This window comes from Ceratotherium simum, chromosome 25 (assembly GCF_057802395.1).
Source record: "Ceratotherium simum simum isolate JZ-2026a chromosome 25, ASM5780239v1, whole genome shotgun sequence".
Classification (NCBI taxonomy): domain Eukaryota; kingdom Metazoa; phylum Chordata; class Mammalia; order Perissodactyla; family Rhinocerotidae; genus Ceratotherium; species Ceratotherium simum.
The window spans coordinates 28,990,445-29,009,408 of NC_141924.1; the positions used below are offsets into that span (position 1 = coordinate 28,990,445).

The following is an 18,964-nucleotide window of genomic DNA, read 5'->3' on the forward strand; positions in this document are numbered from 1 at the left end:
GAGGGTTCGCAGGTTTGGATCCCAGGTGTGCACCAATGCACCACTTGTCAGGCCATGCTGTGGCGGCGACCCATATAAAGTAGAGGAAGATGAGCACGGATGTTAGCCCAGGGCCAATCTTCCTCAGAAAAAAGAAGAGGATTGGCATTGGATGTTAGCTCAGGGCTGATCTTCCTCACAAAAAAAAAAAAAAAAGATAACGCCAAGATTTTTGGTTTGACCCAACTAAGCACCTGGTAGTAGTACATACGGTGACAGGAAAACAGGGGAAGAAGCAGTTTTGAAGATAAAAATGAAACAGTTTTGTTTGGGCCATGTTAAGTTTGAGACGCTCATTAGACATCCAAGAAGAAATAGGAAGTAGATGGTTTGTTATATCAGTCTGGAAATCTGGGGAGAGGTGAGGGCTGGAGATATAGACTTGGGAGTCTTGGGCAAACCGATGAAATTTGATGAAATTTAAAGCCAAGAGAGTAGTTGAGATCACCTCTAGCCTGTGAGTGACACATAAACAAGAGGGTCCCTCGGACAGAGTAGGGGGCACTTGAACATGAAGATATACAGTAGAGAAGTCACCAGAATCTGAGAAGGAATGGTCATTGAGGAGAAAACCAGAAAGTGTATTGCCAAGGAAGCCAAGAGAATAAAATAATTCAAGGAGAGAGTGGTCAACTGTTTTCAATGTAAATGAGGGTCATATAAAGTCAAAACAATAAAGTTGTCACTGGATTAGGCAACATGTAGGTCATTAGTGATCTTAACACAAGCAGTTTCATTGGAATAGGTGAGAAGGAGGCTCAATTGGAGTGAGTTAAGAATAAAATGCCAGGTAAGACAGTGACACACCTATAGGTGTGAAAGCCATTTTGGGGATCTAGAGAAAGAAGACAGGAGGAAAGTGTAACAGGACCGCTGCTGGATGGTCTTGACTGCCTGTTTGAGATCTGTGGCTATTAAAGTAAAATGAGCCCAACAGTCGCAGCTGTATATGGGTATCTCTAGTGATATTCAGCTGCTCCTGTGCAGCACAGAGCAGGTGGATAGTTGGGTATGGGTTCTCCTAGATGAAAACAGTGGAGGAAGAGAGAGGTGAAGTTAAGCATATTTGCAAGGGGAGGGAGTTATAAAGTTGGATAATGGACTTTAGGCTGGGTTTTGATGGAAATAAGGATGCTTGGGAAATGGCTGATACTAAGAAAGTAAGAGGGGCCAGTGGACTGGAGGTCTTGATGGAGTCAAAGAATTGATGGAATATTAATGTAAGAGAGCTGAATGGATAGAAATTAGTGGCCAGATGGGGTAGCAGAACTATCATGTGTGGGAAGCTGCTAAATTAGTGAGGGATATTCTTACATGATTATGTCTCACCCACTGCTTATTTTCTTTTGGAGTAATTAGGTTCTCTGGTGTATTATTCCAGTGATGGAGTTATCATAAGCTGCAGGGGAGCACACAGACTTCTGAATAAGACATCTAGCTAAGCAGTAGATGAGAGTCTATTCTATCAGTCACAAGATTCCACAGGACACTTCCAGTATAGAAGGCCTAAGCATGTGACATTCATAAGCAGCTTTAAACTAAATTAATTTTTGAAAAACAAACAAAAAAGAGAAATAAATGTCACTTTAAATGGAAAAAACTGTTTCTTTACTCTGTTTACAACACTTCTGACACCAAACGTGTGGGGTTTTATTCTACACCAAGCAATTCTCCGATTCTCTGGACACCAACTGGGAGTCCTGCAATTCAGTCCAATTCTGGCACTAACTACCTGAAGTCAGGGCAGACCCCACAGGTTAAGGGCTCAGTCGCACAAGACTGCCCCCACTTCAGATGCCAGTCACAAGTCCCAGGTTGCCACCTGTACTTCAGAGCAACTGGCTATAAATTGGGGGTTCCCAAACACCCTCCTCAGGTTTGATAATTTTGCTATAATGGCTCACAAAACTCAGGACACTTTACTTACTATTACTGGTTGATTATAAAGGATACAACTCAGGAACAGCCAACTGGAAGGGATGCACAGGGCAAGGTATGGGGGAAGGGGTGTAGAGCTTTCCTGTTCTCTCTGGGCACATCATCCTCCCAGGACCTTGATGTGTCCTGGACCTCCCAGGACCAAGAGTTCTCCAAACCTCATTGTTTAGGGTTTTTATGGAGGTTCCATTATATAAGCATGATTGATTAAATCATTAGCCACGGGTGACGAACACTTTCAGCCCCCCTTTCCTCCCTGGAGGTGGTTGGGGGTGTGCCTGAAAGTTCTAACCTTCTAATCATGCCTTGGTCTTTCTGGAGATCAGCCTCCATCCTCAAGCTATCTAGGGACCCCAACACCCAGTCATCTCATCAGCATACAAAAAGACACTCTCATCACTCTGGTGATTCCAAGATCTTAGAAGCTCTGGTGTCAGGAACCAGGGTCGAAGATCAAATATTAGAACAAAAGATGCTCCTAGTACCCTATCCCTCAGGAAATTACAAGGGTTTGAGAAGCTCTGTGTCAAGAACTGGGGGCAGAGATCAAATATACACTTATTATATCACACAGTTTTATCACCCTATGTCAGTGAAAATATTTCCCATGTTGTCTGAAAATAAAGCACCTTGTGTCTGGAAAGACGAAAAAGTGTGTACTTTGCTATGTCTGCCTGGAAGTATTTAAGTGCACTATTATCAATAGTGATTAATAATGTATTAGTTATAGGCATGACTCTTTTGCTGCCCTGTAGACACAGACACACCAAGTAAAAAACAGAATATGCTTGGGATAGAAACAACATATTACATTATATGATGACTTACACTTTACAAAACACTTTTACATTTTGCTGCATCTGTTCAAAAGATCTGGAAGTACTTTCCAATAAGCACTCCATTCATTGCTTGATAGACTTCAGGGTTTGTTCTCCCCCAGCAAGGTTAACTGCATTATTCCCTCTCCTTCCCTATTTAAATAATATTAAAGGTTTCTCTTCTCTTCCCAGGGTGGAAGTCCAGCCTCTTAGCTTGAGAATATTAGCAGAATGGTAGGAGTCGAGAGCTGTGATTTTTCAGTTTAAATAATGACATCGTGCCTGGAAGACAGTTCCAAGTTCAACGCCCTTGATTTGGCAAGCTGTTTATCCGTGACCTCATTATTTTTTCTTAATCTATGAAACAGACGCATTCATGTCGATTCACTTCATCTATCTATGACCGGAATAGGATTTAAAATTCCTTAGGGGAATGGGCCAAGAATGCTCTTTAGAAAGAGAAAGTGCAACATGTTAGCCACATCAGTCCTTTAAATATCGTTACTATGGTTCAAAAAGGACAACCCCAAACTTCCCTTGCAACTTAAATTCCAGTTTCTTCCCACCTTTTCTTCTGATTCTTTACTTTCTCTTTGGCTGAAATTAGAAGCAAGAAGCGAGTAGGGAAAAGAAACCAGGGGTTGGACAAGGGGAGACCAGCCCAACAGACCGGTTAATCGAGTCTGCGGTTCTCTCCTTTGCTTCCACTCAGGGGCTAAGCGCTTCCGGCAGAAATGAGGATCCAGCCTAGGCTTGGTCAAGGCCCGGGTCCCACTGACAGATTTTATGGAGCTGTCTGAGGTGCGGTCGCAGGTACCAGCCCCGGAGCCCCTCCTCCGGTTGCGGTCAGGGACACCCCCATGCGGGGCCCCAGGGCTCCCCACGTCGCCCCTCTTCGGACACGCGGTCTGCGCGCGGGCGCGGCCTCTGACGGAGCGCGGGCGTGCGCTCGGCGGCCGCGGCGTCCACCCCGCCCGCCGAAAGGAGCGGCGGCGCCAGCGTCCTGCCGCCTGTCCGTCACGCAGCCGCCCACGCCGCCGCCGCTTGCGATTGGTCGCAGGCCCTGGCCTGGTCCCTTCCAGCCCCGCCTGCCGCGGATGGACAGGCCGGGAGGGCGGGGCGGCGGCGGAGGGCCCGCCCAGCTGTCAGTTACGGGGGTGGCCCGGCTGGCGGGCGGGCGCTCGCCAGCTGCCTCGTTGCTCGCTCGCGCGCTCCCTTTCGCCGCCTGTGGAGAAGTCGGGGCTGCCCGAGCGGCCGCCGCCACCGCCTCGCCCCGACCTCCTCCCCGGCCCCTCCCGGCCGCGCAGTCCCGAGTATCAGTGCCCCGCGGAGGGTCCGGAGTGTCCCGGCGGCGGCGCCGGGCGGTGTGTAAACCATGCTGAGGAGGATTTTACAGAGGGTAAGAGAGGAAACCGCCTCTCCGGCGGCACGTGAGCGGGAGAGCCCGAGCCGGGGCCGCGCGGAGGGGCAGGCGCGGCGGCGCGGGCGCCTCCTTCTCTAGGCCCCACAGCCCGGGAGCCGGTTAGGCCTCGGCCGTCCGTCTGGGGGGCGGGGAGGGCGGGCGGGGCGCCAGGCCGGAGCCGGGGGCGGGCGCCGAGTCCCCCGCGGCCCCGCGCGCCCAGGTCCGGCGCCCCGCTCCCGCTCCCGCTCCCGCGCGGGGCCGCCAGTGCGGGCGGGCGGCCGGCCGGCGGGAGGGTGTGGTGCGCGGCGTCCTCCCGGATCCTGGAACGCCGTGTGGACGGAGAGTTGGTGCCGCCTGCCGGGTGGCCTCGCTCTTCCCCCGCCCTCCGGGTCCCCCGAGTGTACACGACACGCACCTGCCACGCTCGGCTTCGCTTTCGCGTCTGGACAATATCGGAGGGTCAGGTGGCGAGCCCTGGCCTGGCGTCGGCCCAGCCCGGCTTCCGACACTTACTGGCGAAGTCAGCCGGGGAGGAAGATATTACTCACTGTTGGAAACTTTTTTTCTTTTTTCCAGTTAAAAATGCGTGTCCCCCTCCCAGCCCAGTACCTTTTTTGAGCTGTCTAGGAATAAGTCTGCAGTGAGCTTTATCCAGTGGTGTAGACTTACTCCTTCACTTTCTGCCAGTGCTGTCTCTGTTTGAAATCTGGAAAATCCTTAAGATGTAAAGATCAGAGCTTCGGAAAGCTGTATTATTGAGGAATCAGTTCCTAGAATAACACTTAAAATCTCTTTTCCTATAAGAGGTACTGTGCTCAGTTTTTGTTATGGGTATCTTTTATTTTTTCCTTCCTTTTTTGGGACTGATAACTAGTTTACAGGACAGAAGAAATGAGTGGATTTGTAGTATTCAGCCAAGGACTGTGCCAGAGGGAGTTGAGTCATCTCCTATACAGAAAGGGAGTGTTCTTGATCTGCATTGCTTTGTGAAATGTTCAAGTCGTGTGCAACGTGGTCACGGATCGGGGAGAAATAGTTAACTTCTGTATCTGCCACCTCTATTGACATTTGACGACGTTTTGCAGTGGTTTTGTCAGAATTTTTTGAAATCTTGATAAGCCAGTGTTTTTGGCAGTAGCAGGGGCATGCCCTTTGCTCTGCCATCAGTTCCTGTGTTCAACAGGAAAGACATCTGTGCATGATTTACTTGCATTACTTAGAGATTGTTCTTTTATTGGACTTGGAGGAACTGATTACCTCATGCGTCAGATTGCGTTTCTGTCATAGTTCCACAAGTGAAAAATAGTTTGCCTGTGGTTTGCTTTAAAGTTGACAAATAAAACAAAGTGTTTACTGACTTAAGATTAGCTTCTGGTAGTTACAAATTAGTTTTCAGAAATATGGGATGCTTTCCAGTATTCTTAGTTTAAGGTTGTTAAGCATTTAGATTATATAAAGATCATTTTTAATGTTGGCACATGCATACACGTCAACTGTTACAGAAGTTTCAGTTGAAATTCCAAAATTGGAATTTATTCTGGTTATTGCCGAGATGTGATATGGAATCATTACATATGACTAAGTCAGTTGACAACTGAGTTCCTCAACCATGGTACTGTTAACATTTGTGACTGGGTAACTCTTTGTTGTGGGAGACTGTCCTGTGCATTGTAAGATGTTTAGCAGCATTCCTGGCTTCTACCCACTAGATGCCAGTAGTACCCCCCAAATCTCCTTCCTATTGTGACCACCAAAAGTATCTCCACACTTTACCAAATGTCCCTTTGGGGCAAAATTGCCCCTGGCTGTGAACTGCTGTGTTCTATGTATATACTCTTTTATAGGAGAGTTTGAAGTGTTGCTCACAGTTAACTACTTAAGTTTCTTTTCTTCAGGGTCCTTATATTGAGTGTCAGTAAACGCCAGGTATTATGCTAGGGTCTGGGAAACAGTTAAGCCCTCTCTTTAGAACTCAGCCTGGCTGAAGAAGTGGACATTTAAAAGTAATTACAGTGCTATGTAGTAGAAGAATGAAGAGTGCCTGGGAGCCCCTTTGTGGGGCGGGTGTTGGCGCAATCAGGAAAAGCCTTAGGGAGGAGGGCATATTTGCTGCTCAAAAGAGGGAAGGGCAGAGGGGACAGCAAATACCAAGGCCTGGAGTCATAAAAGGGGCAGGTAATATCAGGGATTGGTTTAGGAAGTGAAATGATGTGCAGGGATTGGTGGGAGATGATGCTGCAGAGGTAGCTACAGACCAGATCACATGAGAGTCCCTTCGGAGTAGTTTATCTTTTATCTTGTAGATGGGTCAGTCTTAATGCTTACCATCTAATAGGGGCATTTTGATAAAAGCCTTAAAGAAATCTTGTGATTTGTATTACTAGTTTAGAACCTAGAATATATATTTTATTAACTCCACAGGTGGTGTTTACTAACGAGTATAACTGGAATTTTTAAATTATGTAACATGGCAACCATTTTATTTTACCCCACACTGATAATCTTATTTCTCAGTAGTGGTATTAAGATATAAGATGAAAACTACGGGCCGGCTCCGTGGCTTAGTGGTTAAGTGCGCGCGCTCTGATGCTGGCGGCCCGGGTTCGGATCCCGGGCGCGCCCCGCGGCACCACTTCTCCGTCCAACGCGAGGCCGAGTCCCACGTACAGCAACTAGAAGGATGTGAACCTATGGCATACAACTATCTACTGGGGCTTTGGGGGGAAAAAAATGAATAAATAAAATCTTTAAAAAAAAAAAAAAAAAAGATGAAAACTAAAGTTGCTGATTTAGAGATTTGTTTGAAATGGTCTCCATGCTTAGAAATTATATTGCATTCCTTTAACATTCTGTTTTTAGATGACCTTTTCATTTTAACTGTTATAATTTTCTTCTGAATAGTGTCCTTTAAATAGCGCTTTTGAAAGAAGAAACACGATGTGCTTATAATCAATTATAATTTAGAGTCTTTGAGCATCATCAATAAGGTCCCAGGGTACTTTACAGAAAATTTAGTTTCTTCTGGTTCTTCTTCTTCTTCTTCTTTTTTTCCTTTAGCTTACTCTAAAAGATGTGTCTTTGAGGCTTGAAAGGGTCTGAAAAAAAAAAGTGAGGTAGCTCCAATATGTATGTATTGACTATTTTGCTTAGTAGTCCTTTGAAGAGAAATGTGAATTTAAAGTGCTTGATGGCCAGAAAGTTGATCAGCATTTAGCACTTTTGGCAGTTTGTAAACTTTGCTGCCATTTCTTTCTTAAGGAACTTACTGTGTTTTAACATTAGTGTATTAGATTTCCTTTTACTGGTATATATCAATAGTATTGCTAAAGAAAAAATGGATTTAATTATTCTAGAATTGTAGAAAGAGGAGTCCTCCTTTATGGTCAACAAGTCTATCTTTCTCATTTCAAAATGTGGAAGGAGAAACAGAAAGAGATTAAATGATTTATCTAAGGTAACACAGTTAGTGGATGTCAGAACTGAGACTAGATCCAAATTTTCCCAACTCCCAATCCATTTCCCTTTTTCTGGCACTTTGTTGCCCTTTTGTCCCTCTACTCAACTGATATGGTTAGCACTATGCTAGTCACTGTGGAAGATACAGGAAAAATATGAGACCTGACTTCTCCCTGAAGGAACATATATGATTAAGTGCCAAAGTCCGTGATATAGACAATGAAGGCTGTAGTAGTACACACGAGGAAGGATCAGAAATGAACCTGTGTGAGCCGGCAGTCTTGGAGAAAATGGACATGAGATGGGGTTTTGAAGAATGTGTGTGATTAGGAGAAGTTTTAGTTTCACTCTAGGTATGAATTACAGTATAAGTAAAGACTCAAGAGATGGGAATGAGTTCATTCTTTCTGCCCGACCTCCTTCCTTGGCATATTTCCTTTCAATAAACAAATATTTATAACAGTTGCTGTGTGCTAGATACTGGGGCTACAGTAGAATAAGACACAACCCCTACCCTTGAATAACTTAAAACCAAGTGACTTCTAGAGATAGATATCTGTTGAGAGCAGAAAGAAAGTGAGAGAGAAATTGACAAAGATAGTGTGACACCTCATTGTGGAGATTCTTGGTTGTCGAGCTCAGTCCTGTCCAATGCGAATAAGAGTCACATATGTAATTTAAAGTTTCTAGTAACCACATTTAAAAAAATTAAAAAGAAAGAGGTGAAATTAATTTTTAAAATATATTTTCTTGACAATTTTTAAAATATATTTTCTTGACCCTGTGTACAGTCATGCGCCGCATAACAGTGTTTTGGTCAACGAAGGAACTCATATACGACGGTGGTCCCATAAGATTAGTACCCATATAGCCTAGGTGTGTAGTAGGCTATACCATCTAGGTTTGTGTAGGTACACTGTGTGATGTTTGCACAATGAAGAAATCGCCTAATGATGCATTTCTCAGAACGTATTGCTGTCATTAATCAATGCATAAATATATCTAAAATATTTCAATGTGTAATCAATATAAAAATTTTAATGAGATATCTTACATTCTTTTTTTTTTTTACTAAGTCTGTGAAATCTGGTGTGTATTTTGCACTAATAGCACATCTCAGTTTGGACTAACCATATTTCAGCTGTTCAACAGCCTCATCTAGCTAGTGGCTACTGTATTGGACTGTGCAGGTCTAGTTGAATACATGTATTATATAGTTTTTAACTTTTTATTTGGAATTAATTTCAAACTTATAAAAAGTTGCAAGAATAAACTAATACAAGTAACAGCTGTATACTCTTTATCCAGATATACCTGTTGTTAACATTTTATCCTATTTCCTTTATCATTTGATAAGTTTCTTCTCATCTCTCTCTCTCTGTATGTAATTTTTTTTTTCTTGAATCATTTGAGGATCAGTTATGATCCTGTACCTCTGAAAACTTCAGTGAAGAATAGGGATATTCTCTTACATAACTACAGTATAGTTGTCAACTTCATAAATTTACATTGATTCAATTTACTATCCATAATTCCAGTTTTGTCAGTTGATCTGATAACGTCCTTTGTAGCATTTCCGTATCTCCAGTGTAAGGTCCAGTTGGGGTTAGGTATTATATTTAGTTATCATGTCTCTTTAGCCTTTTTAAATCTGGAACATTTTCACAGCATTTCTTTGCAATTTATGACATTTTTGAAGAATATAGATCCCCTCCCCTTCTACTCCTACCCCCCCACCCCGAATGTTCCTCATGTTGTGTTTGACGTTTTCTTGTGATTAGATTGAGATTATGCATTCTTGGCCAGAATGTTGCCTAGAAGATGTATCCTTCTCAGATTATCACGTCTGGAGGCCCATGATGTCTTTCTGTCCTTTCTAGATAATGTTAATTTTACTTACTTTGTCCAAGGTCAAGGTGTAGCCCAATTTTTCCACTGTATAATAATAATTTTTTTTTCTTTGCGGTTAGTAGGCAGATACTTATAAGGCCATGCAAATTTCCTGTTCCTTATCAAAATTTCGCCCTAGGTTTAGCATCCATTGTTGATTCTTGCCTGATCTAATCTTCACCATAATGACTGCAAAATGATGATTTTGCCCACTCCAGCACTTCCTCTATATTAACCCATTGGTCCTTGGCTTTCCCTTCACTCCCTCCCTCCTTCCTTCCCTCCCTGCTCCCTCTTTTCTTTCTCTCTACCTTCCTCCCTCCCTTTTTTTCCTTCCTTCTTTCCTTTCTATTGGTATAGACTCATAATTTCATTTTTTAAACGTTTTGTAACTCATCACTGTTCTTTTTTTTTTTTTAATTTTTTGTTTATTGCAGTAACATTGGTTTATAACATTGTAAAAATTTCAGGTGTACATCATTGTACTTCTATTTCTGCATGGACCACATCATGTTCACCACCAAAATACTAATTACAACCCATCACCACACACATGCACCGAATTATCCCTTTCACCCTCCTCCCTCCCCCCCTCCCCTCTGGCAACCACCAATCCAATCTCTGTCCCTATGTATCCGTCCATTGTTGTCACTATCTACTACTTAATGAAGGAAATCATACGGTATTTGACCTTCTCCCTCTGACTTATTTCACTTTGCATTATACCCTCAATGTCCATCCATGTTGTCACAAATGGCTGGATTTCGTCGTTTCTTATGGCTGAGTAGTATTCCTCATCACTGTTCTTAATTATTTTGTGCCCAAATTGTCCCAGATTTGAACAGTGGGAGCCCCTTCAGGGTGGCTCCTATGTCCTTTTGACATGCCCCTATCATTTTTTTAAGCTCTTCCTTATTCTCTGGCATAACAAGGTATTCCAAGCTCAACTTCTACCTACCGTTTCCCATCCCTGAAATTAGCCGTTTCTCCTAGGAGCTGATTCCTTTCGGTGGGGAATGGTATTAGAGACCAAGATCTGGGGTAGCTTTCCTTCTTGTTTCTTTCAGCAGACAAATCTAACTATAAAATTTTGAACTTTATTCTGTAGGAAAGCAATAAGATTTTATTAAGCCTAGAAATATATTTGGCATGTAGAGGAGTAAAATTCTTCTCTATCCTCTTTGGGTTTCTGGCTGGGCCTAAGAATTAAACTGACATAAGACAGATTAACAAGAGAAAAACATACACATTTTATTAAATTTTGCCACGTACATGGGAGCCTTCACAAGAGAATGAAGACCCAAAGAAGTGCTCAGAGCAGGGAGTGTTTATATCTTTTAGACAAATAAACCATAAATTTGTGAAGACTTGAGAAGACAAAGGGGTTTGGGCTAGGAGTGGTAAATGGTAAAGAAATAACTAGGAAGGTAAGGGTTAGTTTAACAAGGTTTGTTTGTACAGATTTCTCAGCTCCCAATTCTTTGTCTCTGATGATAAGGATGCCTTCTACCCTTGTGGTCCAGGGAGGGTGCCTTTCACATGAGAGGTTTATCTCCTGCTTTCAGGAAGAAGCAGGAGAGTGTCCTTCTTGCATCTGCTGTTACTCAAGTGCTTTTAATTCAAAATAATCAGTATGGCAAAGTGGCGTATTTTGGGATGATATATTCTGGTTTCCTTCAGGTACAAGGTAGGAGTTAATAATATATGTTGAATGAGTATCAAAAGAAGTGTTTTAGGAAGATTAATTTGCCAGTGTTGCATGTGATGTATTAAAACCACAGGAGAGTATAAGCAGAGATCAGATGGGAGTGATTTTAGTATTTTAGGCACTAGGTAATTATGATTTGCATTAGGATGATGGCGATGTGAGCAGAACGAAAGGTGATGAATAGGGAAGACCTTTTGAACATATCTGTTCCCCAAACATCTGTTATGGGGGCTGTGTGCTGTGGACCCATTGATGAGTAAAACAGACATGAACCCTCATGGAGCTTAGTGTCCAGGGGAGGAGAGAGGAATTGTTTGAAGAATCACATAACTATATAGTCACATCCTTGGAGGAGTGTTAGGAAGGAAAAGCACAGGGACTACCAAGAGCACACAGCAAGAGGGCCCTGATCTAAACTAAGATGCTAGAGAAGGCTTCTCTGATTAGTTACACATGAGGTTTGATGAAATTATTAGTCATTTGTTGAAGCAAATTTTAAAAACTGGAATTATTTTCTCTTTGTGTAGATTTATTTTTAGTGTGTTAAGAATAAAGAAGAGATTAAGATATAAAAGAACCAGGGCTAGAACTCAGTTTTCTCTTCTAATCCCCCTAGTCTTCGCTTGGGCTAAAGAGACAGTATAATTAGTGGTTTAGAACCTGAACTCTGGAGCAAGACTGCCTGGGGTGGTATCCGCACCCCATTTACTAGCTGAATAGCTTTGGGCAGGTTACTTGACTTCTCTGTGTCTCATTAAAATGGTCTTAATAATAGTACCTGTTTCATAGGGCTGTGGTGAGGATAAAATGAATTAATACATGTAAAGTTCTTACAACAGTATCCGGCACATAGTAAGCTCTCTATAAATGTTAGTTGCTACTAACGCCACTAATGTTTTGTTATTATTATTATGTACTCCACATTTCTTCAAGGAACACTTTTCTTATCACTCCCATCTTTTATCTTTTTTTCTTAAGCTCCATTCTTTTGTGTGTGTGCAGACATTCATTCATCATACTGTTGACCATTTCTTCTGTGCTAGTTACTGTGCTGGGCTTGGGGATAAAAAGCTCTTGAGGAGTTTGAATGGGGGAGACAGATAAATAATTATAAAGCAATGTGATAAGTGGTGTTAATAGATACACAAAGGAAGAGTATGTGAGCACAAAAGAAATTAGCTAATTCTGTGGTAGAAGGGGGGGACAGTGTGTGTGTGGGGGGAGACAGGGAATGGAGATTGTTGAAGGCCTTGCAGAGGCTGGAAGTGACTCAGGCACGGAGGAGCAAGGGAGAGAAGGCATTTTAGAGACAAGAACCAAGGAAATGCAAGAGCATGAAATAATCCAGCACAGCGTAGGGGAATTGTTAGTATTTCTCCATGTGGTTGGGGCTAGTTATAAAAGATGAGACTGGAAGAGGTTTTAGGCTTTTACTATAGACAATATGGAGCCATGGAAAGTTTTTAAATGATCTAATTTATAAGAAGGAAAACACTCCCAAAATATTTTCCCCAGGTAATCTTTATAAAAAGCAAATCAAGTGGATCACTCCTCTGATTAAAATCTGTTGGTGACTACTCAGTGCCCATGGGAGATGTCCAGACTCTTCACCTAGGCACACAAAATGCTCTGGTTCCTTTACATCGTTTCAGGCTCATCTCCACGTACCTCTGTACATGCACTGACCTTGCCATCCTCACTTTATGTGATTCCCACAACTTACCCTATTTTTATGATTCCCTGCATATCTCTGTAGAAGGTCTTTATTCTGCTCAGAGTGTCCTGTCGTTACTTGTCCACGTTGCACAGTTCAGGTGACGCTAGGAGTTACTTGCTTGCTTTTTTCTTTTTCCTTCTTCTTCTCCCAAAGCACCCCATACTAATGAAGAGAATGGCCTTTTGGTATTAAACCATCAGTTAAGGCTAGAGCTTCTCTCCTCATGAGGGTGAGATCTTGTGCAAAATTTCAAGCTCTCTGAGACCTAGTTGCTTTATCTGTAAATTGAGGATGATATGTACCTCACAGTGTTGTGAAAGGATTGAATGAAATAATGTCCATGCAGCACTCAGCACAGTATCCACCATTCAGTAAACACTTAGTATATAGTAGCTGTTACACTGCATATCTCTGGAAAGTTTATAATGTTGTTTTTGTAATTTGTTTACATGATTTCTCCTCTACTAGACGGAGCTTCCTTAGGGTGGGGATTTTATTTTCTTAGTGTGTAGGACCGAACTTAGTGCTTGGTGCTTGGTGGTTTTTCAGTAATATATGCTGACTACTTGGTGGCTGTGTAGAGAGCATGGCTCCATTAAGGGAGAGACCGGCTATACAGTTATTGTAGTTCCTAAAATTGCTATAGATTAGAATCATTGGGAATCCTTAAAAAAACAAAAGAAAGATTCTCAAGTCCCTCCATTGAATCAGAATTTCTGGGTCTCTCATTGTCAGTCTAGGGGATGATGAAAGCTTGAATTCAGGCATTGGCTTTGGGGATAGAGAGAGATTAGACTGATTTTCAAGAAAGTTAAGAGAGAGACTTGATAATAGGACTTGTTGACTGTGAGTAGTTTGGGTAGCTGAGAGAATGGTGGAATGGACTAAGGTAAAGAATAAAGGAGGAAGAACAGGTTTGGGGAGGAAGATGAGTGTGAACTAGAGATGTGGACATCCCAGTGGAGATGTTCAGAAGGCAGGTGGAAATATAGGTTCCACACTCAGCAGACAGGTGGAGGCAAGTACTAGATATGTGCAAATGTTGAAGAGAAGTCAAGTCAAATAAGAACTGAAAAGTGTCCGCCGAAAGGAACAGTTAGGTCATATCTATTTCAGTTTCAGGAGGGTCATAGGGAGAAATGACTGACTGGGAAGTAAGGAAATAGAAACAGGGAGCACAGACTACTCTTCCAAGAAAGATGGAGGAGAGGACACAGAGTAATTAAATATTAAATGTGTGAATGTAATCTGTCATCCTTGGACCGTGTTCTAATAAACGCTTTTTATTTTCAAGGATTACAAACTTCCTCAAATGAGTTTAAGTTGAAAGGGAGATTTATTGTAAGGTTTCAAAGTGATCCAAGAAGAGGAATTGCTATACAGTTGGGTCTCTAGAGAATAGGACTGTGGCAGGGACAGTGGCAGCTCTTTTTTCTGCCTCACACTCTCTCATGGACCACTGACATCTTGTCTCTGCATCCCTCCTCCTTGCTGCTGCTTACTCAGTATGCTCAGGGTTCCAAATGGCCATATGACCACATGATTCTACCTGGTTTTCATCTTAGCTTTGCATAGCCAACTGGCCCAGTGTCTCAATTCCCAAATCCCAAGAGAAGAATTTAAATGTCCTCCTCATTTTTTCTTGTCAGGTCATGTATAGGTCTCTGGCTGGCAAACAGAATTGCTTCCTCTGGGTCTGGTGTCCATTGCTGGTTTAGTCAACTGAGGTTGGGAGTTTGGAGTGGGGTCATATGATGCTTAGGATTCCTCCTCTAGGAGTTGTGGCACCATGAAACACATCTTTACAGATCATTCTTCTAGAAATAGGATTTACCAGCTCTGAAACACTGATAATAGTTCTCATGAGGTTCATTTGGTTCTAGGAATAAAGAGTCCATCAGGTTAGCTGAAAAATAAGATAGTGGTGGTTATGAGGATGCACTCAGCAGTAGGAAAGATGGAATTTCATGAAAATTCAAAACCAAAAATTTTATATGGGGCTGAGCCTCTGAGCCGTTTTTACAAGAAGGCTTTCTGAAGGATCCAAGGTAGTGCTATTCAGACCCCTGTGACAGGGCTTTGTACATTTTTCACTTTAGGGTTCAGCTGTTAAAGGACTCTGTGACTCTTCACATACTTGTGTCCCTTGTATCCTTATACTTTTGTTTCTGCTATCAGCTAATTTTCTTACCCTCTATTCTAGGTTTTTTCTTCTTAGATTCTGCATACTCAGAGTCTGTGGCCTTTTGGAACACTGGCTGGGTTATAACTTGGATTTACTCAAGTCCCTCATGTACTCTTACTTTACCTCGTGACTGCACTGTATGTCTGTTTACTTTCAGTTTATGAGACTGTTTAATCATTTCTCTTCATAATTTGCAATTTGAAGACCTAAGCATGGAACTCAGCAGTAGTTCATTCTTGGCATTGGAGCGTTTTTTTTTTTTGGCCACTGAGCCATTTTATTGTCTGCTGCCTAGCTTGGGAATGGCTGCTGTTGGGTCCAGGTGATCACATTTGGTCAGTTGCCAATAGACATGGGGTCATGTAACCTGGCTGTCTTGGACTAGGTTTTCAACATGGGCAGTGGTAGGGTACTTTCTTTTAGGATAGATCCATGGCCATTGCCTGCGCCATGATTGATTGACATATTTAATGCAATAACATGAATCATTTAGTTGTATAGATGTCTGTTTAGGTGTTGCGCAGGTCATAGCAGTAGATTAAATTTAATGAAAGCCACATTCTTTCCCTCATCTCAGTGTTTAATACCAAACTATGGTTAAGTTTTACATAAGTATCCTAATATAAACGTTTTTCCAGAGTCTCAGTGATACTTTATTTGGACTTATTAGCTAAATAATATTTCGAAAATGTTTTAAGGATTCCTGTCTTTATATAGTGCTATGCCAAAATACATTGTTGTGTGGCATGGGTTAAGTGGTAAATTATATTGATTTAGAGCACTGAGAAGGGAGTATGAATTTATTTTGTTCTGTAAGATATTTATTTTTCTGGTATATCCTTATATATGTTTGCAACTTCTAAATATTTTAAGTAATGATTTAGTTTTACAAATAAAAATATTTAAAAATAATAAAAGAATATATTTCTGGTTATGAAAATAAATCTTGTACGTTATGGAAATTTGAAAAGTTCAGACATGAAAATTTCAAGGAAGCATAGGGGCTGTAGCATAGTGAATGATTTAACGTTAAGAGCACACGCTTTGAAGTCAGGTGGAATCCCAGCTCTGTGCATTGTTGTGTTTGTGATCTTAGCTAACAACTTCTTGAGCTTTTTTAACCTTATTTTTTCCCCCTTGGCTAAATGGGAACAATCCCTTTGATTTTATTCAAAGGATTGTTGTGTAGATTAAATGATATAATGTAAATAAAGTGCTGAGCTTATCATAGAGATGGTATGTTAGCCATTATTATTGTTAATAGAAAGATAAATTATTTCCTACCAATTGAAATTTCTTTAGTCTAAAACTCAAGTTTCTTACGTGCATGGTTTTGAAAATGCAAATGATCTAGGGGAAGTTGATATTCTGAACTTTACAATGAGTCATGCTTCAGGTTTATTTTGATTTTGTTAAGTTTTTGAGTATAAAGGTACCAGAGCAAGTAGGGAAATCGCTGAATCAGGAATCAAAAGAACTGAGTTCTACCTCTGCTATGAGTGTGATCTTAAGCAAATCATTGAGCTTCTCTTGGCTTCACTTTCCCTATCTGTCCAATGAGGGCACCACCTAGGTGATTTCTAAAGTGCTTTTCACTGTAAAAGTTGAAAACAAGGAAGTACCAGTGTTTTGAGTCTGCAGATCATCTGCAGTCCCAAAGTAGCATTTTAGATGTGTTATATAACAAATTCTGGTACTTTTTACCCTATTTTCTAGCATCTTTGCTGAGCAAAAACAGTTTCATCAGGAAGCAAGTATTCAGTGATAAAATTTTGATGTCATGTAAGGTGACTTGCCAAATGGTAGGCTCCAGAAGATAGTAGGTGTCCTTCTCTATTGAGATTTCCGATGTGTGTGTCATCTTGTCGTCCGTGTGTTGTCCTGTCCCCTGGCCCCCACCCCTTGCACCAGTTTATAGCCCTTTATGAGAATCTCAAATGCAAGTAAGGTACATTCATTGTAGTGGATGCTTTGGTGTGGCCCCTAGATCCTTCTGCAGGACTGAGACACATTCCCCTCGCTGCCTGGAGTCTTGGCTGCTGAGGGCTCATAGCTGTATCCTTCTTTGGGAGTTGCCCTTACAGAAGGAAGCTGCCTCACCCAAGATGATGTCCCCTTCCTGGAAGCAGCCTGCGCTTAATTACTGGTTGATGTGGAGGATGCAAAAAATCCACCCCTTGCCTCAATTAGGGCCTTCTATGAAGGACCATCCCAGCTTCAGGACTCTTGGTAGGATTAGCTGAGGCTGCTGTTACAACTGTTACTGATCAGTGCTGTTCAGCTTCTTCCTCAGCCCAGTCATGCTGCCCTTGTGCCCACACAGGTGTTCTTGAGAGCACTCCCCAGTAAACCTCCTGCTTGCAGATTCCAGTCTCCCAGTCTGTTTCCTTGGGAACCCAAATTAGGAGTCATTTGCTGTTTGGATAGGCTTTCTGAGGGATTTTTACATCATAAAAGATGATTATGTTCAGGGTAGATTTTTTTGTGTATGTGTGAGAAGAAGATTAGTCTTGAGCTAACATCTGTTGCCAATCCTCCTCTTTTTGCTTAGGAGGATTGGCCCTGAGCTAACATCCGTGCCGTCTTCTTCCTCTACTTTATATGTAGGACTGCCACAGCATGGCTTGATAAGCAGTGCATAGGTCTGGGCCTGGGATCCAAACCTGCGAACCCCAGGCCGCTGAAGTGGAGTGCATGAACTTAACCACTATGCCACTGGGCCGGCTCTATTCAGGGTAGATTTTAATTTTATGAATTTTGTGTTTTACTTCTTTGAAACTGATACTCTACATATCTTTTATAACAGGAATTCACAGCCACTAGATTAGAATTTCTCTTAGATCCTTTTTTTTTATAATTTTATTTATTTATTTATTTTTTCTCCCAAAGCCCCAGTAGATAGTTGCATGTCATAGCTGCACATCCTTCTAGTTGCTGTATGTGGGACGCGGCATCAGCATGGCCAGAGAAACGGTGCGTCGGTGCGCGCCCGGGATCCGAACCCGGGCCGCCAGCAGTGGAGCGTGCACACTTAACTGCTAAGCCACGGGGACGGCCCCTCTTAGATTCTAAAGTGCTAGGTAATAGGTCTTCAAGGCCATTTGCTGGGATTTTGAGCATGGCTCACAGATGCTCTGTTTAGGAAATTTTATTATCAGCACTTTCCTCAGTTCCCCAAGTGATTTTAAGACTTAAAAAATGAAAAGTGACTTCTTCTCAAAACCTTTTTTTGGTGTATTTTTGTGTCTTCCTATCCATATTTGTTGAATCAAAACACCTAGTGCTCTAAACTTGCTTAAAATATATAGATCAGTTTTAATTATATGTTAGATATTTAGTTATGTTAGATATTTAAAAAATGTTAGGTATTAAAAAACTTTTATTCTTTTACTTAATATCGAATTAATTGTATGATGTCTATAAACCCAATGTAGTTACTAGTAACTTGTCTGTAATTAGTTTTGATATTTAATAGTCTCAGTCTCTTACTGACTTGGCTTGTCTTTTTTTCCCCCCCTGACTTGGCTGCTTTTGAGGGGTAAATTCCTATTAATAACCAGTAACTAAGTTTTAGCATTTTGAAAGTGTCCATAAGAAAGCTAAGCATATAAAGAGATTGGAAATATTTGACTTGGTTTCTGTGAACATGCTTTGAAGTTAGCCACTTGAGGGCCCAAATGAATCATGGGATGAGAGTTTTGGAGCTAGAAGGGGGGCCGGCCCCATGACGTAGCGGTTAAGTGCGCACGCTCCGCGGCTGGTGGCCTGGGTTCGGATCCCGGGCGCACAGCAACGCGCCACCTGTCAGGCC

General features: G+C 42.0%; 1 protein-coding gene across 2 annotated transcripts in view; it reads left to right on the forward strand.

The window, feature by feature from the left end:
• Positions 1 to 3,990: 3,990 nt before the first annotated feature.
• The window catches only part of EEA1 (early endosome antigen 1), a 127,822-nt gene continuing 112,848 nt past the window's right edge, over positions 3,991 to 18,964 (forward strand). Inside the window, exon 1 of one of the 2 annotated variants that reach the window (XM_014779605.2) lies at positions 3,991 to 4,194. In XM_014779605.2, the coding sequence (XP_014635091.1) occupies positions 4,171 to 4,194 (24 nt within the window). In that variant the 5' untranslated portion in view covers positions 3,991 to 4,170. The remainder of the gene's footprint in view (positions 4,195 to 18,964) is intronic. The other variant, XM_004417951.3, reaches the window with a different exon arrangement.